Raw genomic sequence first — 23,970 nt, 5'->3', positions numbered from 1 at the left:
AACAAGATTTAAAAATTTTGAAGCGCGTGCCAATTTTATTGACGTTAGTATTTAGGAACACTACTGTCTCTTAAAGAGAGTATACAGAAATTAGTAATAATACACACAAACATTAGACCTGTTAGCAAACATTAATTAGAACAGAGTTCAAATACCTGTCATCTAAAATTGGGCTTTGAGTTTTATCCCGCATCAAATTTTATTCGTTTATTATCATAAACAATACTAAACATTATTATATTGGTTTTTGAGTCTGACTCTGTAAATAATAGGTTGCTTCGCTGAGAAATCCCTTCTTTAAACAAGCGGATGCAATCAAAAACAAGGGGATGCCCATAAACGTTCTATACCAACTCCAATTTTAAAACAAAGCAACATTTAGAAGATTATCATAAACTAGCCACAAAACAGACCGCTGGAAACCCGGTTAAAAGAGACTACTGACGCGAAAAAAGAGGTGACAGGCAAAACAATCTGATATCCAACAATATCCCTAATTTCTAATCCATTTTTATAGATTGTTGTCTAAATAATAAAATGCCACAAAGAGTGCCACAAAATGACTACCACTGATTTTCATGAAGATTAGGATCGAAACGAGATTAAAAAACACGGAAGCGCGTGCCACTTTTATTGGTTTTGTATTTAGGCACACTGCTTTTTCTAAATGAGAGGATACAGGAATTAGCATTAATACACAAACATTAGACCTGTTAGCAAACATTAATTAGAACAGAGTTCAAGCACCTGGCATCTAAAATTGGGCTTTGAGCTTTATGCCGCATCAAATTCTATTCGTTTATATATTATAAACAATAGTAAACATTATTATTATATTGGGTTTTGAGTCTGACTCTGTAAATATTAGGTTGCTTCGCTGAGAAATCATTTCGTTAAACAGGGGGATGCAATCAAAAATAAGGGGATGCCCATACACGTTCTATACCAACTCCGCTGTTAAAACTAAACAAAATTTAGAAGATTATCAGAAACTAGCCACAAAACATACCACTGGAAACCCAGTTAAAAGAGACTACCGAGGCGAAAAAAGAGGTCACAGGCAAAACAATCTGATATCCAACTATATCCCTATTTTCTAATCAATTTTTAAAGATTGTTGTTTAAGTAATAAAAGGCCACAAAGAGTGCCAGAAAATGACTACAACTGAATTTCGCGACGACGATTAGGATCGAAACAAGATTTAAAAATTTTGAAGCGCGTGCCAATTTTATTGACGTTAGTATTTAGGAACACTACTGTCTCTTAAAGAGAGTATACAGAAATTAGTAATAATACACACAAACATTAGACCTGTTAGCAAACATTAATTAGAACAGAGTTCAAATACCTGGCATCAAAAATTGGGCTTTCGAGTATTATCCCGCATCAATTTTTATTCGTTTATATATCATAAACAATACTATACATTGTTTAAATTGATTTTTGATTCTGACTCTGTTAATTTAAGATTGCTTAATTTAGAAATCTCTCCTTTAAACCATTTTGAGCAGAGTGAGCGAAGACTACGGGCGCTATAATTTCATTCGGCGACACACTAGGAAACACCCCCAAAACCGAGGAAAATGGAGAAAAACCGCCGTAGTCGGATTTCTAGATCCACAGCAGTTCAGGCTAAGAACAATGGCAGTCAATGTGTGGAATGTCAGAGATATGTTGCCATATAAACTAACTAAAGTAGGCACAAATACCCCTATAACAGAAATTTTAAAAAGGAAAAAACAAATACGCAATTAAAAAGCAATTAACAAATACGCAATTAAAATATGAGCAAATTCTGGCATTGGAGCGCATTAGTAGGCTACCAAAAACACTATAACAAATTCGAGGGCGTTAAATATAGATGCACCGTCGATCAAGCATTTCTACGAAAAACAAAACTACAAGCAAAAACAAAAAAACAGCTAAAATCGTTATGTAAAAGCGCCATTCGGTTAAAAACACTTTTTAAAGTCAAAAAGAAATTCACTTAACGCAGCACACAAAAGCTGCGCATTTGGCGCATATTCACTTGGAACTTATACGTTTAATTTTGTCACCGAATGTAATTGCTGCAAACTTTGTTTGAGAGCAATCAAAAAAGAAAATAAACAGCTGGCAGATGGCAAGAAAATAGCCGCAATAGACCTGGAATTTCAAAAAGATTAATAACAACAGACCAAACGATATTTTCTTTTCACAAAATGCAGCAGAGATGTTCTATTTTGATTAAGGATCTGTATAACTTAATGCTGCTTCTGTAAGCTGCTCTTAAATGACGTTTAATTAGAGCGACACACACCCACTTAACCTTATCTCTTCGAAGTGAAGTTGAGAGTGAGGAAAATTACATGTGACCAAAAATTTAATCACGCGAATGAACAGAATTGGCTCTAATAAAAGTGGAAATGAAGTCACGCAAGCAATTCAGCTGAAGTTGCATTAACGAACGACCAAAAAGCAGCTTTGAAGTGATTGGACGTCATATGGTCGTAAACAAAAACCCTGACGACGAAATAAAAAAGAAAAAACCATTTCAAGTCCAGAAAGAATTCAAAGAAATTTCATTAAATTCACATATAAATTAGAACAAGAGTGAACTATGAATGGATTGGGAAAGCGATTCAGAAAAAAAATCATATTAAAAATAAAAAACAGTAAAAATCAATGTCTAAATGACCCATGTGAACAAAAGACCACTAGCGAGAAAGAGACATTTTGTTCAAACACGTTTTTATTACTCTTTTTTCAAATTAGAGCAAAGACATTTTAGCCGCAAAACATAGCAGGACAAGTTCTGACCTAAAAATCAAAGAATTTTCATTGAAAAAAAACTAGCCCTAGAATGGAACATGCATGGATTGGGAAATTCATTTAGAAAAACCCAATTAAAAAAATCGAAAAACAGTAAAAACAAGACAAATTGCCGCACAAACAAAAAATCTAAGAAGCATATTCTTGTTCCAATGCCATTTTCTTACTCTACACAAAAAATGAGTGACAAATTTCACGCCGCAAAACCACTCGACTTTTCGCTCAAATTTCTGTTTCGTCGTGACCAAGATCACTACTCCAATTTGAACTCAAAAAAATATTTTAAAACATAGCCGGAAGAATTCAAGAATTGAATTGAAAGAGAAACTGACCACCCTAACTAGCCTAGATAAATTTTTCTTTATGGGTGCGAAAACATCAGCACATGGTAGGATTCGAACCCCTACCTCCGGCATCCAATTCCATCATCTCGACTGAAGTTTTAAACACTGGGCTATCAGTGCCTTATCAACTAACAATCCTTTTTGTTTGAACAACAAGCTTTAATTCGGAGTGAGAACAATTGAAATCACACAAAATTCAAAACTGTGAAAGTCACTGGAGAAGTCAAAAATTATTCTAGAAGAAAAGCGCAAAACGATCAAGCGAATATTGTCCATAAAAACGACACACACGTTTACAATAATTGCTTCTCATTTGAGAGCAATTAATAACAAAATGAAACATAGCTGGCAGATTGCCAGAAAATAGCCGCAATTGATTCGTAGATCGGCAGTCTAAAAAAAACAGTAAAAAAGACAGACCAAAAAATTTTGTCTTTTCATTGAAGGCTGATCTGTTATATTTTGATTAAAAATCTGTATAAGTTATTGCTGCCTCTATTAGCTGATCTCAAATAACCTTCATTTAGAGTGACACACAACCCTCTGACCTTATCTCTTTGAATTAAAGTATTAAAGTAAATAAAAGTCAATTTCAAATTGAGGAAGTCATTTTTGAGAGTGAGGTAAGTCAAGTGTGACCAAAAATTTAATCACGCGCATGAACAAAAAAACTCGCTCCACTAAGAGCGAAAAATGACGTCACACATGCAATTCAGTTGAAATTGCATGAACGAATGAACAAAAAGTGGCTGTGACGTCATATGGTCGTAACAAAAATCATGACGACGAAATAAAAAAAAACCAAGAGAAGGCCAATAATAGCCTCAGCTATCGCTGTGCGGCTATTAACAACGAAAAAAAGTACCTGACAAAAGATGACAAAAAATCTGATAAAAATTGCTTGATAAGTAGCAACTCCAAAACAACTAATGGCAAAAGACCACGCAATACGCTCAGTTTTCATTTATTATACGACTACAACTTCACATGAAAAACCACCAAAAAATTCGAGAGAAAATGGAGGTAAGGGACAGGAAATGAAGGACAATAGCAAAAAATAACATTCCAAATAATAATCTCAAAAGTTCAGCAAAAATTAGCTAAAAAATGGATAAGTTGCCAATATGCTACTTCCAAACTATTATTGTAAAATTTTTATTACTACTTCTTGTCAAGCATACATCAATCCAACACTTTGCCGATTTAGAGAAAGATTTATATAAAAATTTATCAATCAATTATCATTACCAAAACAACTGAGAACAAAAAAAAACGGTCAAGAGGGCGCAAAAAAAACTAATCTGGACAAGAGACATCCCCAATTGCTACAAAAATTAAAGAACACAAAAAGCATTTAAAAACTTGAAACGAAAAAAATTTTGAAACAAAAAACCAAAAAAACCAAAAAACCAATATTACGGTTGTGGGATGGCTAAAAATAAGGCTAATATCAACTGTATCTTCGGAATCAATTTACCCGTTACACTCAAACTCTTTTAACCGAGAACACAAGCTTTAAAATGTTAGTTCGGCATTTGTTGTTGTGAAGTGCGTTGATCAAAAAAATGATTCAAACAAAGTTACAACAAGATATTTAGCAATTCTTGAGGTAAATATCACATCACGCCATGATTTCACAAAGGTTAAAAACCGGTAGTTTGAAATTTCAAATCGATATGTTACTACGGATTATTGAGTCGAAGAGCATTAACATTTTTTAACTTGAATTCTGGTTAGTTGACTTTCCTGTAAAAATGGAAAGTGTAGTAAAACTCACGGAATATTTGCCGGAATTAAAATTTAATTCAGATTTTCTTAGGCAGCCATTATTTCTTAAGTTGCTAAATTGCTAGAGATATGGATTAGTATCTAATCGATAGCATGCTCGCCTTGATAGTTTGCTTAGTACAACCTTGCTATGAAAACCCTGCTTTTAAATGATCTCGAACGAAATTTGAAGCCAGCTATGCAAATTAAGTGTGTTTTTTAGGAAGATTCTAAAAATGTCCAAAGTCTAGATATGGCACTTTTCACTGAAATACCTTTATAAATATTATAACTATTATAAAAATTTATAAATATTATAAAAATTTACATTTCAGGTTTTCTTTGCTTTTTTATTATTATTTAATATTTTTCCTTCAAGTTTTGGATGGGGGACTGACGCGCCAGAAAATGTGAATAAAATTTTTCTCAAAATAGTGGTTGGGGAGTTGAATTTTGACATTTTGTAGATGATTAATCGCACCCGAATGAGAAGCAAATGTGAACGTGTGTGTTATGAGAAGCAAATGTTGTAAACGTGTGTGTTATGCAAAAAAAGTTTATTTTGTGATATTATGAGAGCACGTAGAGCCAAAAAAGTAAATTGGAGCAACTATAGTCTCGAAGTGCTAGCAAAACAACGAGTTAGTCGTAATAGGCTAAGAAACTTTTAAGAAAAAAAGCCGAAAAGTTGCAAAAAATTAAGAACAATAATTTACAATTTCTCAATTTGTAATTTTTTCTTAACAAAAAAAGTTCAATACCAATAAAACTGTAATCACTTGGTATTTAAAAACTCTTTAAGAAATAAGCGTCTGTTCAAATCTCACATAAAGCAGTAAAACAAAGCAAGAAAAGAGCTGGAAAAACCTGCAAACTGGTCTAAAAAATTCACATTAATTACCGGAAACCATCAAAACAACCTTTAAAATAATACAATATCATAATCAAACTTTTTTGCTCAAACCAAAAAATAAAAAAAAAATTTAAAAAGCCGCACTTGAACGAAAAAATTAACTCGCTTACAGGTATGAACAAAAAACCACTCTTTTTTCCCTCCACTCTTCAATTTTGTTCAACAAACAAACCACTCCAAAATTTTTCACCCGTCTCATTTCCTGCTTCAAAATTCAGTCCCATAAAAGTGATTAAAAGGGACTTCTCCAATACTCCTCTTCGAGTCGTAAAGAAACCAAGCGAAGGCCAATAATAGCCTCAGCTATTTCTGTGCCGCTATTAAAATGCGCGCAACAAGTGAAAATTGAATGCAAGTGCCTTAACGCGTGGAACCCCACCCTGTGGCTTAGTGTATTTGCAGAACTTTTGGAGAACAGTTCACTTTAAGTAAACAGCTCTAACCAGTCTGCACTTCGAATGTCTTTACGTTTAAGTTCAACATTTAATATTGAATTTAATATTAAATTTTTGTTTTAAGTTTAATATTCTCGTTTTAAGTGCTCTTCAGAAGGTGTCATACACACCTTTCAGAAAAAAATACAGAATCAGTACAAATCAATCCTTGAATTAAAACGTGCATTAAATAGTCAAACTTACAAAAGCGATTAACGCGTGCCAATTTCCGACAACTTATTATGAACAGTATGCAAAAAACAGTAATCAAAAATGTTTCATTTTTCCATTTTCAACTAAATCGAAACAAGTGAGTTCTGATGGACTCAACTGGAAAAAACCCAAGCCAAACTGAGCTGAAAAAGTCCCTGCTGTGCACTCTGTTAAAACTAAGGAGTAAATTTGCATACGGCGATACCAGTAAAGAAGCTGCAGATAACTGAAGCCCTGGGATCATAACGAATGTGGTAGAACCTTTAACTAACTATTATAAGCATTTCTCATAATTCCACTATTACAAGCATTTCTCATAATGGCAGGTCAAAAGGCCTATGACATGATTGTTTTGTTCTTTAATTCTCTACACAAGCTCAGTCACGGGAGCCTTTGAACTATTCGCACTCAATTCTGAAGATCCCATCTTAAAGAACTTAGCAAACATCAGTGTAAAAAACCACATTTGCCTTGCCATAATTATTGTACGCGATATTTTTTGCTAGTTAAAAGCAGTGCTATTTGTGATTTTGGTTGCAAAAATGACAGCCGACAGAATGGATCCAATTGTTTATGATGCAAAACAATTCCTTGCAATTGCTTTTGCAACTTCTGAATGAGAGCAACTTATATCATGCAAAAACCAAGAACAAGTCAAGTGTGCAAAAAGTCACTCGAGAAGTGAAGTCGAAAGAATGTTCTAGAACACAATGATAAAGCCAAAATTTTGCATGAAAAAACACGTTTACAATAATTGCATCAAACTTCGTTAGAGAACAATGAAACACAACTCATAATGGACAAATATAGGCACCAGGTTGTTTCACTCAAGGAATCATATGCTCATAACAAAATGTCCACCGAAAAACGCAACTAAATTGAACTTACGAATGCAATCTGTGCAGTCAACTTGTCTCGGCCAGCAAAGCATCTCCTGCCCGCAATCAAAATTCCACACCAAAACGCCGCAGTAGCCAAATTCCTGGTATCGAGCGGTGATTGGATGAGAGGTATGGTGCCCATTGACCAATCACAGCACAGCCACCACGGGCATAGAAGGAGCCATATGTTTATTGGCAAGAGGTAGTTCAAAGTCATCTCCCTAGCAGGAGATTTTGCCATTGCAGCTGGGTTGTCAAAGCTGAAAATTAAAACTATTGGGGGCAACAAATGTTAAGGCTCTGCAAATGTAAAGGTTTCCGTAAAATTATTCTTTTCGAGCCCGCGCGACCATGATTTAATTTAAATGAAGCACACACAGTGACTGAAAAATTTAACGAACAAAATCTGGGACAGCAATTCATCACGATATACATGCTAACTAACCTCATTTCGGCTGAAACAACGTTTTCTTTAAATAACATTCTATCAAAATCGTCAAGTTAAAAAAGCTATTCACAGTTAAAAAGAAGAAATTTATAAGCGATATCTTCCAAATTTTTGAGCAGACTTAATTAACATCGTCCAATTGTTGAACAAAATGCAATATAGACGAATTTATTTTATTAAACCCTATCGTAAAATATTGGACTCTGTTGTGCCAGGACTCACGCGCGCGTGGACTAAAAAAACACCAAGTCAGGATGTTGATTTCATAGATGTAATTCGATGGTTAGGAAATGGATGACAATTTCTCGGTAACAAAAAAAAATTGTAACGCAAATCTCACGAAACATCAGAACTGTTAATACGAAACGGGTAAAAAGTACCCACGCATAGCGTGCCAAAAGAAATTTAATTGAAACTTTTTTGAAACACCGCCAACCCTGGAGCCAGTTAAGCAAGCTGATTAGCTTGGTTCTGACGTTCGGCCACAGCACAACCAACACCGCACATTCAATATTAACAAGTGGAACACCGCACAGCTTTTTGGTGATCTCCTTAACCAAGCTCGAACGCGCAACCTCAAGGCAACGGTAAAGACAAAGATCACGAATCAATCCCGCAGAACAAGACTCCCTACCAGACACCATAGACTTCCAACAGTCAACATTTCAACTACGCAAAGCAAAGCAGAATACAAATTGCCCGACTGCATCGCAGAACAGAACCGTGCAACAAACCGGTTTGAAGGAAAAAATCAGGGTGATGGGGGAACAAAATTGCCACAAACCTGCAAATCATGAACTTGATTGGCGGTGGAAACAAACGCAACAAAAATAATCATGAGAAGGCAGGTCTAACATTTTCTGAGTTTGAGGAAACATGTTATGAGTTGATTTCCGAGTTTGACAAAAATCAAAATTAAGAGCACACCAGCAAAAAAACTGACACGTGGAACAATTAAATGCAAATTATGATTCAGGTATGTCTATTTATGCCAAGCCAATTGAAAGATTTTTCGTCTGGAGCGTAAAAACACATTTGAACTAATGGGGATGAAAAAATAGAAGTCCGTAATTTGAGGACGAGTTTCCAAAAGTGCGTTTTGTTCTACAAGAAAGTGTCATAAAGCATTTCAAATGGTCCGAGGTACTGAGTAAAGACTGGAACAAGGGAGATGTTAATGCGCATGATTTTTTTGGCCAAACAGGCGGGGTGCTTAGTACAGTCATGGATGGGAGAAAACTTCGTTAGATGCCCTTTTATCTGGTTCAAAATTGTGGTTATTTGCATAAACTGCTAAAACAGCTCAGGAATTTTATGGCATGAAGTCGTTTGCAGCCGTTTTCAGTTGCTTGTCAATGAATCCAAACGCTCGTGAAAAAAAAACAGACTTTCTAACCTAACATATGCTATATCATCTTGCTGATGCGCGGGACCGTATAATACAGTCGGCTTTGGCCGTTCACGCAGAAGTTACTGAAGGTGCGATTGGGCAAACGCAGAAGTTACAATCTGTGGTAGACACGTTTTACTATGTATTAGACATTGATCGAGAGACATTCATGAAAGAATTAAAATTTAAAAAAAAAACAAATAATTAACGCGTCAGGGATTACGGAGACTGATCGCAAATGTTCAAGTAACGGAGTGTCAAATCGCTTGCATTATTATGATGCCAGTAACGTGACCGTTAACTGCAAGATGATTTGTCGGGCTGGTTTCGATTTAGATCATTGTTTTGATTTAATGCTGAAAGAAAAGTCAATGAAGAGTAAGCTTTTAAAATAGCAAGGATCGTCAAGGAAATATTGCTTGGGAAACTGCTTTAACTCTACCATACGTGAAATTACGGTAGCGAGTTTGGTAGATGGTCAAAGATCGGTTATTAGTAGTGGTATTGACAAAATTTTCACCATAAAGAAAAGTAACCTTCTGTTTGATAGTGTAATCTGTTCAATACTCGCGGTTTCAGTAAGCGAGAATAAATGGCACAGTCCACTTACAGTGAATACAGACAGGCTGCGTTTATACTTGCAGTTGGCAAATTGACTCAAATAATGTTTTTGGGGGCCTGATTTTGACACTAAACTTTCTTTATTCTGAGTCCATCTTCTGTTTCTTCAACTTGTTTTTCTGGAAACTACTCTTGAAATATTGCAGGCAAAGATCAGAAGTAACGTTGCTCAAACTAAAGTCGGATGGTTTTTTAAAGAAAAACTTACTTATAGAAATTTACGGTTTTGATGAGCCAATTGGAGATTATTATTTCAATAATGAGATTTTTTTACCCACAAGAGCTTTCGACTGATCCCAACGATTGTACTGTATGTCGCTTTATCAATAATTCTTCAAATCTGCATAGGCACGAAAAACATGTAAAAACGAAAAGGCCAAAAATTGCGTTTTTCAAGGAGTTTGCATGGACAACTTCAAATCGTATTTTGTTTCTCAAATTGACCCTGAATTTCGATAAGTAACTCCCCATATTTTAAACAGATAGAGGTTTAACAATTAGGATGTATATTGCAGCAAAAACAAACTATTCCTGCTTGAATGGGGCGGTCTCCAAATAAATTTGAACTTCCGCCCTTTTGAATTCTTGGGCATGAGGGAAGTCTAATTATTAAAGGTATTAAAAAACTGATTTTCCGAATTCACATGATTCGCATGGCTGCATTCTCGATTGTGGTATAATTAGTTACTGTCATGTAATCTTTTATTGAGCCTAATGTATTTTACTTTATATAATTTCTTTAAATTCGTTCCTAGTGCACCTGGGGCGTAGATTCCATCCCTCTGATTCCCAAAAAACTTTTTGTGGGTTCTGTAGGACGATTTTCTGGGTTACAACTGACAATTTAAGACTCCTTTTTGCATATCAAATTTTTAGAATTTGCAATGGAAAATTTCGATTTTATCCAATAAAAGGTAAACTGCCCCCCCTCTTTTGTCTCTGCGCATCAATGACAGGAAATGGATGCAAGCAGCAGTGGATATATTTTTCTTAATTCTCGATTGGATTTGTGTTTGCAACAATGCAGATAAGCCCAAAGAACTTTTCGGATTTTTCACTCATTTTGGAATTTTTGGCACATTTTAAAAATAAATTTATGCATCAAATGGTTAGTTAGCCATTTTATAATATCAGTTAGTTTGCGTGCTGTAATTATAAAAATGGAGTGTTACGGTAAAATTTGAAAACCATTCAATTTTTAGTAAAACACAGTTTTCCAAAAGTCGGTCGAGACCACATCTAAGTTTTGGTAAACTTAGCGAGCGCACCTTGTATCATAGTATAACATATAGTACAGTGTGCAGTAAAACTGATAGCATTTAACAACTTGGATTATTGTGATTTTTCCATGGTATGTAAATTGCAGACAGATCGATTGAAATTGGTGTCACCTGAAAAAACTGGGCCCGTTCAAGTTTTTTCGGAATTTTTAATTTCGTGATACTTTTCGGCAACTGTAATCAATTTACCGGGTAAAGCCTCTATCCCCTCTCAAATTAGTTGATACGCAATGTGGAAAAGAGCTTCTTTTCTTAAAAAGAAGCTGAATGAACGCTGTTGAATAGAAGAATGAATGCTCTTGAAGACGAATGAATGCTCTTGAAAAGAGCTGAATGAATGCTCCTGTTTGAAGCTGAATGAATGCTCTTTAACCGACATTGGGTCATTCGCCAGCTATCGTGCGTTGATATGCTCTTTCGGATTTTTCAATACTCGGTCAGAATTGCTCTAGTTTTGTCTCAATGAAATTTGATCTTCTCTTGACCGTCTTGACGACCTCGATTATTTGGCGTTGGTTATTCAGTTTAAATAGACGGTTGATTGAAGATGCAGGCAGTTGTAGCTTTTACAAACGCGATCCGTAACGTGTTTCAGGCTATCATGATTCCAACTTTGTATTTCTTGCATTTAGGCAAAACCGCCTAAATTTGTTAGCTTAGAGTGCTTGGTCCTGGTTGTTGTTCACTTGCATCTTCACTTAATATTTTATCTGGCAAAACCAAAAAATCGGTGGTGCTTTATTGGAATTTTTCGGGCAATATTCTAGACAGAGATATTCGAGATATTAGACAGACGGGCTCTGAATGAAATGTCCTGCAAGTTTGTCGATGAAATCAGGGATGAAGGTTTTCAGATTTTTACTGCTGGTATTAACGGTACAATCGGAGGTACAGGCAATCGCGATGTAGATGAGCATTAGCGCTGAGGCCTATTATTTTCGACGCCTGAACTAATCCAGCGGGTAAAAATGTAGTTTGATCTTGTAATAGAGTTACACTCATCAAATCAGTCTGGCTCATTTCTAGTTATTCTAAAAGATTCGTTTCAAATTGGCTGGGTCAAATTCCTGCATGTCTTCTGGCGATTCAGTTAATTTGAGAGGCCCTAACCTGATCCGATGAAAACATTGAGTATAATTGGTTTCTGTTTTCGAAAGTAATTTGAGGTCGTCAAGATTTTTTAAAACTCTATAGAGTGGTAGCCATATTTGTACTGTTTTCGGGTAGAAAAACGCTTTGTTTGCGGAGTGTCGGGTTCAGTAACAAAGTGAAAGTGAAAACTGAGTGGCTGTATGATCTGAACACACTTGTCCCAGTCATGCAGTTTTTCGTTCAAATTGAGACTCAAAATACGCTTACGTGCTGCTTTTGGGCGTTCTGCTACTGTCTTTGGATAATTCCGCTTTTCATGTTTTAATTTCACTGCAAGTAATTTCGTTATTTCACCCGTTATTTCAAAAAATGTGCCTAAATTACTCAGCAAAGTTCTTGGCTAGCAGCTTCGCTGGGAAAAATCCCCAAACGCTCCGTAAGAACTGTTTCAGCGTTACCGTTTGTCAAGGATACTGCGAAAAACTACTCCAAAAACATCACTAAGAACATATTTTCAAGTTGCGCCCAATTCATTTGCATAATTTTTCTTGAAATGGCTGCAGCGGAAAAAAAACTGGCAGTAACTGCTTGTCCGATGTTTGACTTTTACTGTAAGCACTCCCTTTAGCAAAATTTATTCTAAAAAGTCTACGTGTATTTGAAGAATGGTCTCTATCAAAAATCACTTCCGAGAGTTTCGTCAGAATGGTACTACAAGGCCGTACCTAAGCCATGATGCCTTCACTCACTTGCTTCCACAGTTTCTTTGTCTTCTGCCTGCTCACATGTTGGTAAATGTAATTTCTATCAGTTAAATCATTCGAAATATCCATAAGATTCGAACATTGTAATGCTTTGATTTCGGTACGTTCAAATCTTTGGGTTCCAAATAACTGGCGACTTCGCTTTGCATTCAACATGTAACATGTTACAGAGCTGTTTTGTCTGTAAGCTTCAAGACTCTGGGACGAAGATTTTCTTCCTTTAGCTGCGTTACCAAAAGCACAAATCCGGCTCCCTAATAAGTTGCATGCAGAGAACATTTTGTAGGCCGGGTCCAGGCAAACTATCAGTCAACTTTGTTGCCTCAGGTAAATCTCTTCTCACAATTTCTAAGGCTATGTACTGCGTTTCACCTGCTTGTAAATCGGCTCCATAGCGCAAGAGTGCAGAATCAGGTCTTATATAAAATTTTGAAAACTGCGCAAAACCAATCCATCTTCTAACTGGCTTCGTTTTTGGCATCGCGACTTTCTGCAGGAAATTTGAGATTTTCTCTGATTATGGCGGTAATCCATTTGTGGTTGTACTGCCTAGGACTTTAATGGCTTCAAATGCTAACTCACATTTATCTGGCAAAGATTTCAATCATAATCTTTGTACTTACTCAAATTGTTTTCAGTCTCGGTATTAGTTGGTTAAAATCAGCCCGACCTTCCAATGGCATCCAAGAACAGTTATCATTGCAGCTACCGAACAGTGGTCTAGATAGTAACGGTTAAATGAACTAAAGCCTGATTTGAGAAAACCCTGCTCTAAACATTTATAAGCAAACGTTCTTCAGAAGTTAAAAAGCAGAAGTTGTACTTAAGTTTTATCTGCCATCTGCATGAGATTCCCTTTGCGAACAATGTTTCTCTGAGAATCTTACTAGCTGTATCCCTCATGTCCGAAATTGAGAAGGTCGTACTGTGATCGTTGTTCGTTAGCACGTAATAGACTTTCCTTAAAATAAACTCAATTGCCTGACTTTTTTCTGAGCGAGAAATGGACGAGTGTATTTAGACAACGGCAGTATTATTACTCCATAGTAGTATATCAAAACTCAATCATTGCTCAAATGGATTGTCGGCGGTCCCTGTACCTCGACCTATACTGTAGCTCCTGCTCTGGAGTTAACTTAATTTTGAATTCAACATCGAATCGGGGGCTTGGGAAATATGTCACAGTAATCGACTAATAAGTTCTCACATTCTTCAATTCACTCCCGGTTTAGTAGCAAATAATTGCAGCTAGACTTTTTTAGAAAGAAAATGCGACCTCCGCATCGTGTTTGCGGGTCAACTTAATACAGCTTCTCAATATTAAGCAGTATAAAAAGGAATCTTATAGTGAAATTTTCCGTTCATTGACTTGACTTCGTCCAACTGGACTGTTAAGTCGGGGAACTGGATAACTTTGTATTTGGGCTAGGGAAATATCATGCTTGACGAAGGAGGGGTTGCCAAGAAAAACCGAGTTAGTAGGGGAAGGGACGCGAAAGTTTTCAACAAACTCTGATGTTAAGTTCGAACTTAATTATGGCCATTTTGTCTATTCCCATTAGATATCCTGCAGCGATTTTTACTGAGGTACAATCTGGTTGCTTTATTTTGACATTTTTGTCTATTTCGTCAATTTGAAGTAATCGTACGCTGATCACGTTAGCACAAGCTCCAGTGTCTATTAACGCTTGACAACTAATTTCGATATCAAACCTAATTTTGACATAAGGAGAAGAGATGATCTCATATATGGTTCTATGTTAGAAAAATTTTGGTATGCTCTTTTCGGAACTTAGATAATACTGTTCTACATTAGGACAATAAGGGCGCCATTATTAGTTCTTCGATTAGCAATTTAAGGGTAATGAGGTTCCTCTATTGTCCGTTTTCCCTCTTTCAGAACATTTTCTTGAGCGATGGTTTGGATAACCACAAGTGTAAAAAGTTAAAAGCATATATGAGTTTGAATAGGGAGGAGGAATTGTTATGGAAAGATTAATTCAACGAACTTTCAACCTTGAATATTACCAGCAGTTGCTGTTGGGAAACAGAAGTCAACGTTCTAATGCAAAGTCAATGTTCGAAAACTAAAGTCAAAGGATTACTTCGGAAATATCAAAAAAACATAACCGGCAGATTGCCGGAAAATAGCCGCCGTTGATTCCAATAAGCATGATTGGGATTGAAATAACAGAAGATATTGAAAAAAAAAGATTTTTGTACAAAAACATTTTTTAAGTCCGATTTATTTTGATGGCATTTCGTTGTTGAACATACTTCTGTTTCTTAGAGAGAGGCTACAGGGGCTACTATCAATAACAATAAGCATTAGAAAGAGGTAACTAATACTTATAGGAACGACGTTCAAATAGCGTGCATCTAAAATTGGGCTTTATGGGTTTATCCCGTTTCTATTTCTGACTGCAATTTTTTTATACTGACTCTGTTCATTTTGAATTGCTTTGCTGAGCAAATGATGTTCAAAATCACTTTTAGCAGAATGAGAGAAGAAAGAAACTAGCCTAGAGAAGTCAAAAAGATTTCACGCAAAATGTTGAAAAGGCGGCAAAATGAGGTAAAGCGAAACATTTTTTTATTCGACGAAGTAAAAAACATAGCAGGACAAGTCCTGACGTACAATTCAAAGAATTTTCAGTGACTAAACAGAAAAACCAGACCTAGAATGGACTAAGAGTGAATTGAGAAAACCATTTTTAAAAAATTCTGATAAAAAAATAAAAAAAAAAGAAAATCAATGTGAAAATGCCGCATGTGAACAAAAAAACCACTAACGAGAAATGAAAATTTAATTCACACAAAAAACTAGGCCTAGATAGAGCTTTGAATGGATTGGGAAAACCATTTAGAAAAAAATCCAATCCAAAAAATCGAAAAAACAGTAAAAATCAGAGTGAAATTGCCGCATGTGAACAAAAAACCACTACCGAGAAACCGAATTTTTGTTCAAACACAATTTTCTCATTCTACTTTAAAATTAGAGCGAAAAAAAATTCACGCCGCAAAACCACTCGCTTTTTCGCTCCATTTCCTGTTTCGGCGTGACCAAAATCACTACTCCAATTTGACTTCAAAAATCAGGAAAATGTGTGAACAGATCTTAAAAAAAAAGACAGCGCCCCAATACAATTCAAATTCTTTGAATTGTAAAAATAGGAGCGCTATAATAGCCGGCTGAGAAGATGAGGGCGGCTATTAAACATACCTATTTCAAAAATATCGAAATGAAAAACAAATCAACATATATTGGGGGTCGGCAGGTGTTAGATAGGTAGGTGCCCAGGGGTTAGATGAGGGTGCGGTGGGGTTAGGTAGGTATAGGGCGTTGGTGGGTTTAGGTAGGTATAGGGCGTTGGTGGGTTTAGGTAGGTATAGGGGGTTGGTGGGGTTAGGTAGGTATAGGGTGTTGGTGGGGTTAGGTAGGTATAGGGGGGTGGTGGGGTTAGGTAGGTATAGGGGGTTGGTGGGGGTTAGGAAGGTATAGGGGGTTGGTGGGTGTAGGTAGGTATAGGGGGGTTGTTGGTGGGGGTAGGTAGTTGGGGCGGGGGGGAATAGTCCAATGTAACAGAAGTCAACGTTCTAAAACGTAAGTCAGCGTTCGAAAAAAAAATCAAAGTAAGTATGAACAAACTTGCTTCAGCTCAAAAAAACCTGTACAAAAGCAATACTCCTGTTCGCGTCGTAAAAACTTGGAGAATACCAATAATCCTTTGCGAGTTGTTAAAACATGTAGAATGCGATTTGCCTTTTCGAATGTTGTCGAAGTACTTACGCAGTGAAGGAAGGCATTTGTCCACCCTGTACAAGATAGATTCTCAGGAAAACCAGAATAACAAGTGCTGTCAATAGCAGTAGTTGTCTGAATACAAATCGCCGCAGCCACCCACTCACAGCCAAAGATTTCTTCTGATTTTTGTTTGTTGCCAGAGCAAGGTTAGGCGGCTCCTTGTTTTTGTCTGTCCAGATGATGAAAGGAATCAATTCGTCCCAAACATCTCGTAAACTTTTCTAAACATCACACAGTTCTGTTTACATTAAGAGAATCAATGCAATTAAAATATGAACTCTTTGAAAAAAAAACGCCTTTTTAAGTTTGGACCATTAAGTTCTTTTTCAGGCTGAACTCGTACCTGGCAAATGAAGTACAGATCGATTATTGCACACACAGCACAGGTAGTAACCCCTGTTTCCTTGCACAACATGGCCAAACCTAGGGTCGTAGAAGTGGCCAAATATGCGCATAGCGCACCTGAACAAAAACAAACTAACGTCTTTTCATTGCACCACAATTTCGACATTTTATCATTAGCAAGCATACTAACTGCAATAAATAGGTGCAGTTCCTTTCCCTGTACTACTAGCATAGTTCGCAAAAACTATGCAGAAATACATAACAGCAAGCGAGGCAATGAAGGACAGAATTTCTGCACGCCCAACAATTCCAGTTACCTAAAATAAACATTTTTTAAAGGCATTGTCGTTCGTTATTTCGTGAACAAATTCAAATGCTAACCGCCTCGACGTGAACAGGATGCACTGCAAATAGAAGAGAAGTTATAAAGGCAATTTTCCGATCAAACAGATTGGTTGAAGAGCTCGGCTTTTGTGTATCAAAGTAGCGCAAGTTAGACGACAGAAATAGGTAGAGAAGAATAGAAGCCAATGCATGAAGAAGTGCATTGACAAGGTGATAGCCAAAGGGTTCCAGTTCTTGAAGAAGATAGTTGATTCGAAATGTCAAAACTGTAATAGGCCGATATGATTTGTGACTTCTCTCCTTAAACAGAAAAGGATCTCAGAATGCTTTTTAATAGTAAAGTACAAAATTTGATCCTCTCATTGTTTTAATCTTCGTGATCATAAAAATATTGACAAACTCAACTGAGAAGAGAGCTAAATAAAAGCGGCGGAGAACATTTGCATTTGAGCTGAATGGACTCGGTAGAATGAGGGAGAACCGGATACTTAATTCAATTAGCTAATAGATCGGTACAAGTTAGAGAACTACGTTGGCCATTTGCGAATAAATTAGTGTGCCAGGCAGCAAAAACGATGCCACATTAACATAAATAGTTCTTGCGAAAGTTTGCTCGTGAGAAGGAGAACTTGAACGTTTTCAATTTTTCTAGACAATTTGTTTAAAGTTCTCAAAAATAACATGCTTGAAGTCGTTAAGATAAAACAGGTTAACTTTTTATGATGTCACTCAGACTTTGTTGCCGGCTCCGCATTCTTTAAGCTGTATTCGATACCATAGGATTTCAAATATTTGTTTAATTACGGCTGTTTCCTGTTATTGATTGCCCCGAGCCTTTTATAGCCAATCTGTTTGCACCACCCCGAAAATCATTTTTTTAATTACCGATACTTGTTTTGATAATGGTAATATGTCGTCCTTTGAGTTAAATTGAACGTATTTTTGCTCTCCATTACTTAAAAAATAGTTTGATAACAACTATTCTTGGACAAGATAAATACCAAATTGATAAAAAAAAACATGCATTATTCAACTTCCGCTTACAAAAATGCAAATAGTAATTTCATACATACGCGCTAATTTGTAAACTTCGCTGCTTCATTATAATGTAAATGCCGTTTGTGTTTAATGGACTAAGTGAGTGTATGAAATCTAAACAATAAGCAATTATGAATATGTGCGGGTGCACATCGACATAACATAATATAGCTGGCAGATTGCCAGAATATAGCCGCAATAGCTTCGTATATCTGCAGTCTCAAAAAACATAAAAGGACAAAAAAGAAACTTCTTTTTTTTTTATTAAATGTAGACAAGTTATATTTTGATTAAGAATCTGTTTAACTTATTGCTGCTTCAATAAGCTGCTCTCAAATAACCTTCAATTACATGGCCACTCATTCACTTGATGTTATCTTTTTGAATTACAGAACGGTCAATTTCAGTGAGGAAGGCACTTTTGAGAGTGATGTAAAGTCACATGTGACCAAAAACTTAATCACGCGAATGAACAACAAAAACAAGCACCACTAAGAGTGCAAGATCGAGTCACGAACGCAATTCAGTTGAAATTGAATGAATGAATGAAAAAACCATAGCAGGACCAGTCCCGAATTATAATTCGAAGAATTGAACAAACGGAAGACAAAATTATCGGCCACCCTATAAGAACAGCCTCCGATAATGAACAAGTCATAAACCAAGGCGTCCACAAAAGAAAGCACAACACTTAAAAGTAAATAACTTTCACTTTAAGTTATTGGGGTTATTATGTCCAAAAACGTCAACTTCGAAAGTTCTTTACACAATGGGATTTTAGGTAAACGCCAATTTTTGCAGAAAGGCACACAGGGACGAAGTAAAAAGACAAGCATTTGGTTTAAAAAAACCTGCTTTTGCAATAAGTGGCATCAAAGTTATTGGGAAAAAAACAAAAAACCTGAACTCTACAACTTCTTTCCCATTATCTATAAATAGAAATCAAGTTCAATTAAATTAATAGAAGAAATTGGGCGACAACGCAATAAAATTAACAAAAAAGTAGACTCAAAATTTCAAAAATTGTTGAAAACAAATGTCAAAGCCAAGACAAATATTAGCAGTACGCTGAAACTCTTAAATGGATTAAATTATGTCCAATTAGAGAGCAAGAGAGACCTATTTTTAATGACTATGCGACAGAATGAGCAAAAACAATAGGAAAAACGCGCCAAATCCAAAAACTTGAAAATTCCTAAAACAAGTCCTGTCAAAGTAGTGAAGCCATAAAAAACAATTAAAAAGATTCAAACATGAAAACATAGAGGCATGTCATTATTGAGACTAAATGACAGAACAAAAGAACTACCAGAACTCGCAAAATTCTAAAATAAAAAAAACTAAGTTTCAAGTGTCAAATTCGTTAAAACCTTCAGTTTCAAATTTAAAATTAGATTAACTCACAAATGCTTAAAAATGGCTAGTAGCGTCTATCAGTAAGGTGAGTAAGTGAGGAAGTGGCAGAACAACTACAAAACGGAAAAAGGAGCAACATCCAAAAAAGGGGCAAAATCAAAAAAGGGGGCAAAATCCAAATTCTAGTCAGAGTCGTGAAAACCGTTAGATTTGAAAAAAAATCCTTTAAATTGATCATATTGCGACACAAAAGGAGCTACTGAGAGCTATCCATAATGGGGCTGGAAGATAGAACGATAAAAGATTTTTTGAAAACAAAAAGCGTCAAATTTGCAAGCACCGTTTAATTACTATTCAAACCAGTAAATTAATTTGATTAAAACTCAATGTAGAGCAATCGGGAATCTCATTAATGGGGCTAACTAGATAAAGTAACAAAAACGACGTAAACAGACAAAATCCAAAAACCTCTGATAATTTGAAAAATAGCGTCTAAGTCCTGAAAAACATCAGTTGAGTATAAACAACTGCAAATGTGCATTATTAGAACACACAAATCACCTTTCAAAGGTATTCGCGCAGAATATGTACAGAAAACAGCAGAAACAGAAGTCGAATTGACGCCGTGAAAAAAATGACCTCAAAAACCAAATATCTGCTTATACACCTTGTTCTGAAAAAGTCTGAAACAATGTCACGCATTATAACTACTCGGTCATCGCTCTTCTTAATACTCCAGCTCGATTAAAATCACTACTCCAGTTTGACCTCTCATTGACAAGAAAAAGTCAAAAAAGTGGGAACATATCTCCAAAAAAAGACAGCACACCAATACAATTCAAATTCTTCTAATTGTAAAAAATCAAGAGAAAGCCAATAATAGCTTCAGCTATCGCTTTGCGGCTTTAAAAAAGCCTTAATTACTTTACTGAAGATCAGTAATGGTGAACGTTCAATACTTTTACAACTAAAAGTACATATAAATTTTTGCACTTGGTCTTCTATTGAACCCTTGCTGCTAAAATCTCTAAGGGAAACAGTCATCGTGGCGTTAGATAGATTTTCAAAATTTTCATACTCATTCGCCCTATTTTCAGGAATAAAATATTTATGCCACCCACTGTCACTGTAAGAGAACCCAATATTCGTAAAATTGTACGCTATTAGCTATAAAACTGTAAAAAGGGAGGAACTGAGGGCTTCCGAGAGGTAACCATTAAGTCACTAGTTGAGCCCTTGCGAATCTTTAAAACTCTTGACTGACGATGCAACTAATCGAGCTGGAAGAAGATAAGGTTTTATTTTTATACGCTGCTTGGCTCTGCACCTGCATGGCTCGCTCTGTACCTGGAAGGGTCAAAATACAGTACGTATTTCCTTACACTTTTCATAGCTGTTCCCCAAAAATCATTTCTAAACAATTCTGTCCATGGGTGTGTTTGCCTCAAATCATAGTTTTTGAGAATTGCAGCGCTGTCGTCAAATACGAAGCCGCAATTTAAACTAGTTGTGTAAACTAGCAAAGCAGCACAACCACAGATTGCAGGATAAAAGAGCTGCATTTGAATTGATATCTACATACTAATCTGAAACAAAAATTTCGCTACAGCAGATTTTAGTAACAGAAATCTTATACCGTTGCGGATTCACGAACAGGAAAGTCACACTCCTATGTCTTTACCATTTTTATCACTAGATGGAGCTTAAATGCAAACTTTCACTCCGATTTGATTTTCCTCTTTCATTCTTTAATCTTTCTGACAGATTGTTCCTATGGTTGGCTTCTATCAGTGCAACAAACTTCTCGTGTTGCATTTTAATTTCTGTAAAAACAATTTGATTCTTGCTTCAAATGGAACTGCTCTGGTTAACGGTTAAATATGTTATCTGTAATTGATCGGTCGTAGTTGCCTTTCAATATGTTGTTGATGATTTACAGTAGCAGCTACTAAGGACTCTGTCCCTGACGTCATGTTTAAAGCAAAGTCCAGTTCTTTCTGCAAACGCAAAAGCCACAAGCTTATTATACCTCCGAGCTGCATATTAGAGACTTATTTCCCAGGGCTTTACCAAATCATTCAGTTTTTGAAAACTGAAAGTGATGAAAAAACGCTGAAGTAGAGAAAGGAATAATCAACAATATTCTAGCTGAAAAACCAGACATAACCGGGCAAATCGCTATCAAACGGCCATTGAGCGGTTGGCTTTGGTAGTAGCCAACTGAGGTGAAGGATGCTATCGTTAGGAGGGTGAGTGGAGTTAGGTGGTCAAGCCGTGAGAGAGTAGGATTTTGAGTGCTGGACGATTCAAATCGCAGATGATGCACAGGGAATGTTGAGCGGGGGGGGGGGGGGGGTGATTTGAGGGAAGGGGGTTAGCTCTGAAAACCGCTTGCGAGACTAGTAAGGCGTAGAATTCTCAGAGAGCTACCTGATTATCCCATTTTTGAGGACGAAAAGGCCAGACAAAAAATTGACCGAGAAAAAATCGCCTACAAAATACCCCAGGACTAGTATAACTGCTACAAATTTTGTTTGAGAGCAATGAAACTACCGTCGGACGACTCGTTTTCAAACAGCAGGACTTTTGAGTATCAGAGGTCCACTAGCTTCGACCAAAAATCTTGACATTGTTCCAAATTTTTTGTCCCTTTCAAAATGCATCCACCTAATTTTGGTGGTCCTGAGGGGCGGGAGAAGGCTTATATTTCTGCTTTCTGTAATTTTGATTGTGTTTGTTAAAAAAAATCGAACACCTGTCGGCGAAAATTGATTCCCTGCTTCGGAATGTGAAAGAGATTTGTAACACCACTAACTGCTTTGGCAGAAAATTTACCTGAGGGCGGGTAGACTTATATTGTTTTAGGGCGCGAGCGTGCTGGGTTACAAGATGAGCAATGTGCAGGGGTAGGGTGCAGAGGTGGTGGAGGGGTGAATTGGGGTTAAGTGACGGGGGATCAAACTAAGTACCGCCCTTCACACGATCACTTTGTCTCCAGAAGTTTCGGCAACTTGCATGCTTAGAGTCTAATAAACTGAAAAACTCTAAGAGCCCTTAATGGCCCCGGGTGTTAACTGTTTATCCCGTTCTGAGGACAAAAAGTCATAGGGGTCAGATGAAAAATCGGTCAAGTAAAAAATCGCATTAAAAGACCACAGAACTAATATAATTAAAAAGCTTCATTTGAGAGCAGTTCCAGCAAAAATTTTGCATAAAACACCTTCACAATAATGGCTCCACCCTGAGCTTTCACAACAGCTCTGACAGCAGTAAATTATTTCTTATTGATACCAAATGACAAATTTTCAATAATTCTCGAAATCAAGCTCCATGAAGCACTTCCATTAAGGTTCTTTTCTGTTTCGAAAAGCTAGCAAAATTAGCGTTTCATACATTTGAGTTATGGCTATTACCAATGCGGCTAGCTCATCTCGGAAGATTTTAGCGAATTAATTAGGGTTTCAACAAAAAAAAACAAATTTTTCTCAGGATCCAATTAGGAGACGTAGCGCATTTGAGAAAAAATATCTTAGAGCTATGATGTCTTAGACGTAGCGCATTTGAGAAAAATATCTTAGAGCTAGATCAAAACCTAAAATCTTCCAAACACCCAGAGGAAAATTAAAAATTGACGCTCCAAATACCAGACGGAGCGCGTTTGAGAAAAATCATCTTAGCTCTGCCCACGAGCTATGATGACATTCGATTCTCACAGGGAGCTATTCTTAGGCTAAGGTTAAAATTTCCAAATGAGAGGATTAGTCAAAGTTGATCATCAGAAGGTACTTTTAGCTTCAAAATGCAGGTATATAAGGAAAACTTATGGTAGTAAGGCTGATGGCAGGCTACTTCAACAACCGTGAACAAATATAAGATGCAAATTAGGAATCAATGAAGCAAAAGAAATTAGGAAACAATGAATTTACGAAATCAATTATTTGCTCATAGCATCGTCAAACTGAAGGTAAACACAATTGATTTATAGCGAATGTCATTGAATTAAGCTGAATCAGATTGGTGCCTTTAGAATTGTCTAGTAAAATTAGTTAAACATATCGGAGGTAGTCAAGTAAAAGAAAACAAAGAATTAGAGGCGAGTGAGTTATCACAGTGAACAAATGG

At 36.4% G+C, this 23,970-nt stretch overlaps 1 protein-coding gene across 1 annotated transcript in view; it reads right to left on the bottom strand.

The window, feature by feature from the left end:
- LOC142350017 (protein O-mannosyl-transferase TMTC3-like) overlaps positions 1–23,970 on the bottom strand; it is a 197,285-nt gene that overhangs the window by 43,111 nt on the left and 130,204 nt on the right. The window contains exons 2-7 of the mRNA XM_075401916.1: positions 21,231–21,436; positions 17,491–17,754; positions 17,300–17,426; positions 17,108–17,226; positions 16,750–16,985; positions 7,372–7,624 (exon numbers count right to left, since the gene is read on the bottom strand). Coding sequence (XP_075258031.1) covers positions 7,372–7,624; positions 16,750–16,985; positions 17,108–17,226; positions 17,300–17,426; positions 17,491–17,754; positions 21,231–21,410 — 1,179 coding nt within the window. The 5' untranslated portion in view covers positions 21,411–21,436. The remainder of the gene's footprint in view (positions 1–7,371; positions 7,625–16,749; positions 16,986–17,107; positions 17,227–17,299; positions 17,427–17,490; positions 17,755–21,230; positions 21,437–23,970) is intronic.

This window comes from Convolutriloba macropyga, chromosome 11 (genome assembly GCF_964194025.1).
Source record: "Convolutriloba macropyga chromosome 11, txConMacr16.3, whole genome shotgun sequence".
NCBI classification, from domain to species: Eukaryota; Metazoa; Xenacoelomorpha; order Acoela; family Convolutidae; genus Convolutriloba; species Convolutriloba macropyga.
This window is presented reverse-complemented; position numbering and strand designations above follow the sequence as displayed.